The sequence below is a fragment of the Merops nubicus genome, unplaced genomic scaffold, assembly GCF_000691845.1.
Source record: "Merops nubicus isolate BGI_N331 unplaced genomic scaffold, ASM69184v1 scaffold6079, whole genome shotgun sequence".
In the NCBI taxonomy this organism is placed as follows: domain Eukaryota; kingdom Metazoa; phylum Chordata; class Aves; order Coraciiformes; family Meropidae; genus Merops; species Merops nubicus.
The window spans coordinates 33,187-36,176 of NW_008631575.1; the positions used below are offsets into that span (position 1 = coordinate 33,187).

Here is a 2,990-nt window from a genome sequence, read left to right on the forward strand (position 1 = left end):
TAAACCTCCCCTGGGGCAACTTGAGGCTGTTTCCTCTTGTCCTGTCCCTTGTTCCTTGGGAGCAGAGCCCGACCCCCCCCTGGCTCCAGGCTCCTGTCAGGAGCTGTGCAGAGCCAGAAGGTCTCCCCTGAGCCTCCTTTGCTCCAGGCTCAGCACCCCCAGCTCCCTCAGCTGCTCCTCACATGACTCAAGACTCTTGCCCAGCTTTGTTGACCTCTGGCCACGCTTCAGTCCCTCAATGTCCTTCTTGTATTGAGATGCCCAAAACTGAAGCCAGTACTTGAGGTGTGGTAGTTGCACACAGTCCATGGACAGCCAGGAAAAGGACCTTCAGAGCTGACTCCAAATCTTCTGCCACACCACAAAGTTCTGACTTAATGACCATTAACAACCATTAATGCATAGTCAGTGTCTACAGGGCAGCCTCAGGAACCAGTGGTCCCCAACTATATCAGGTTTGGGTTTGACCCCTAAATCTCTTCCAGCAGAGCATCCCAAACCCAGACAGTTTTCCCTTTGTGTATCAAAAGGCACAACCCAGCTGCTCAGAAAATCTTTGCATATGAAGAGTTCCTCTGTCATTTTTTTATGATGGCATCATACAACTGGAAAGCTGTTGGAAACAGTCTGTTCTCCACAGCCTTAGGGTGTACTGGAAAAGATTTATCCATGAAATTTACCCAAATTTCACCAATTAAAGGGTCCCCTTGCAGCTTGGAACGTGAACTCCCCTCCCCTCTCTGGCACAACCTCTCAAGGCAGGCTGACCAAGTGTTATGAAGCTTCACACAGAGAAGCTTCTCCCCTTCAAATCGCCTCAGAATTCCTCTTAGGGTGAGCACTCACCACCCATGACACCCAAAGCATCCTATTCAGCCTCATGGTTGTGATAATGGGGTTTCACCAAGGATCCATGCAGACCAACACCCCCTGTCACCTGCTGGCAGGTGCCCAGGTTGCAGCAGCACCATCTGTTAGAAGATGATGAGTTTAGACACACTATTTGCTGGCGTTTCACAGCTGTGGAGGGATTCATGGCAAACAGGGAGCAGGGAGTGGCAACTACTGAGCCATGGAGGAGATCCTCATGTCATTCCATCAGCCATGGAATAGCTGGAAACCCAAAGTTTCAGCTGTGATGAAACCCAAGTGGGGCTGAGCTACCCCTGCTGCAAACAGGGTGGAGATTGGTGCCTCCTCAGAAAACCTCCAAGAGCTCCACCACATTTGAGGGACCTTTCCCCTTGTGTTTTCCGTGGGGCTCCCCACACTTCAACAGCAGCTCTGTGGCAGCCAACAGCAGCTCTATCAACCCTATTTCTCACAGGAACCTCCTGCAAACGCCGAGCAGGGATCCCAGCTCCAGGCCAGGCACACGCTGGCTGGTGTCACGGCCACACTTCAACAGCAGCTCTGTGGCAGCCAACAGCAGCTCTATCAACCCTATTTCTCATGGGGGTTGAGCAGGAACCTCCTGCAAACGCCGAGCAGGGATCCCAGCTCCAGGCCAGGCACACGCTGGCTGGTGTCACGGCCACACTTCAACAGCAGCTCTGTGGCAGCCAACAGCAGCTCTATCAACCCTATTTCTCATGGGGGTTGAGCAGGAACCTCCTGCAAACGCCGAGCAGGGATCCCAGCTCCAGGCCAGGCACACGCTGGCTGGTGTCACGGCCACACTTCAACAGCAGCTCTGTGGCAGCCAACAGCAGCTCTATCAACCCTATTTCTCATGGGGGTTGAGCAGGAACCTCCTGCAAACGCCGAGCAGGGATCCCAGCTCCAGGCCAGGCGTCCTCTGGCCGGTGTCACGGCACCCACCTGCTCCTGCAGAGCCTGGAGAGCAGCGAGAGCAGGAAGGCCAGGAGCACGCAGGCAGGCCCAGAGCCCTGCTTCAGCAGCTCCACGATGATGCTGGCTTCCACGCCGTCCGACTGCCAGTGGGTCAGCTTGATGGGCCCGTCGTCATACCTGTCTGTCATGAACAGCACCCTGCTCCTGGAGACCGTGCTGAAGATGGCAGCCAGCCTGGAGGGGTCGCCCGCCTCCTGCTCGGCAGAGCTGGCTGCCTCCAGAGGGGGATGGAGGTGTGAGAGCATCACTTGGCGCTGGTCATAGTACACCAAGATGATTTCCTCCTCCTTATGGTTGTCAGAGTTCTTCTGGAGGACAGAGCAGCTCCAGAATTTGTTGTCTCCCTCTTTGCTTATCTGAATCCACGGCTCCTGGGAGAATATCGTCCCGAGGTCTTCCAAGAACTCACTCAGACTCTCTTCTTTCTCCTGTTGGCTATTGCTCCAGGAGCCCAGCACAGAAACACTGACTGCTGTCACCCGCTGGAGCTCGCTGAGGTACTGCTTCACCTGCAGAGGAATGAAAGGGAAGTGGACCACGGCCAGGACCACAGCAGAGCTCTGCTGGGAGATCCAGCGGCCGATCAAGATGCCGCTTTCTGCCGAAGAGCAGCAGGATGGAAAGAAGATCTTAAGCACCATGGCAGCGGTCCTGGAGGAAGGGTCCACCTGCCAAAAAACACAGAAATGAAACTTGAGATGGCCAGTAAACACGAGGACAATCTGAGCTGACCCAACTCATTGGGAGGAGGCCCAGGCAACTTTTAAATCACTAAGTCCAACCACTCGCCTCTGCACTGAAACTAGAGACTGACAGTGGAATTCAAAGGATTTCACACCAGAGGAGTATTTAGGAAGTTCCTCATAATCTGCAGTCTTTGAAGTGAGGGGTGGTGAGCCTGGAGTTCCTCAGCAAAGCCCTTTTCCCAGTCCTGGAGCAGCATTTCACGACAATACACTGAGAGGCAGTGGCACTTCCTGGGGAAGGGACTTCATCATAGCACACAGGGAATATTTCCTCCAAGCTCAGGAATCCATCCAGCCTCTGATCTTGGATCTGACACTGGATTCTCTTCCTAGAGACCTGAGCACTTCCTGGGGAAGGGACTGCATCATAGCACACAGGGAATATTTCCT

The 2,990-nt window shown here is 54.1% G+C and overlaps 1 protein-coding gene across 1 annotated transcript in view; it reads right to left on the reverse strand.

The window, feature by feature from the left end:
- Nucleotides 1–2,495, reverse strand: part of PIGQ (phosphatidylinositol glycan anchor biosynthesis, class Q) — a 30,805-nt gene extending 28,310 nt beyond the window's left edge. The window contains exon 1 of the mRNA XM_008947604.1: nt 1,822–2,495. Within this exon, the coding sequence (XP_008945852.1) occupies nt 1,822–2,495 (674 nt within the window). The remainder of the gene's footprint in view (nt 1–1,821) is intronic.
- Between the last annotated feature and the right edge of the window lie 495 nt (nt 2,496–2,990).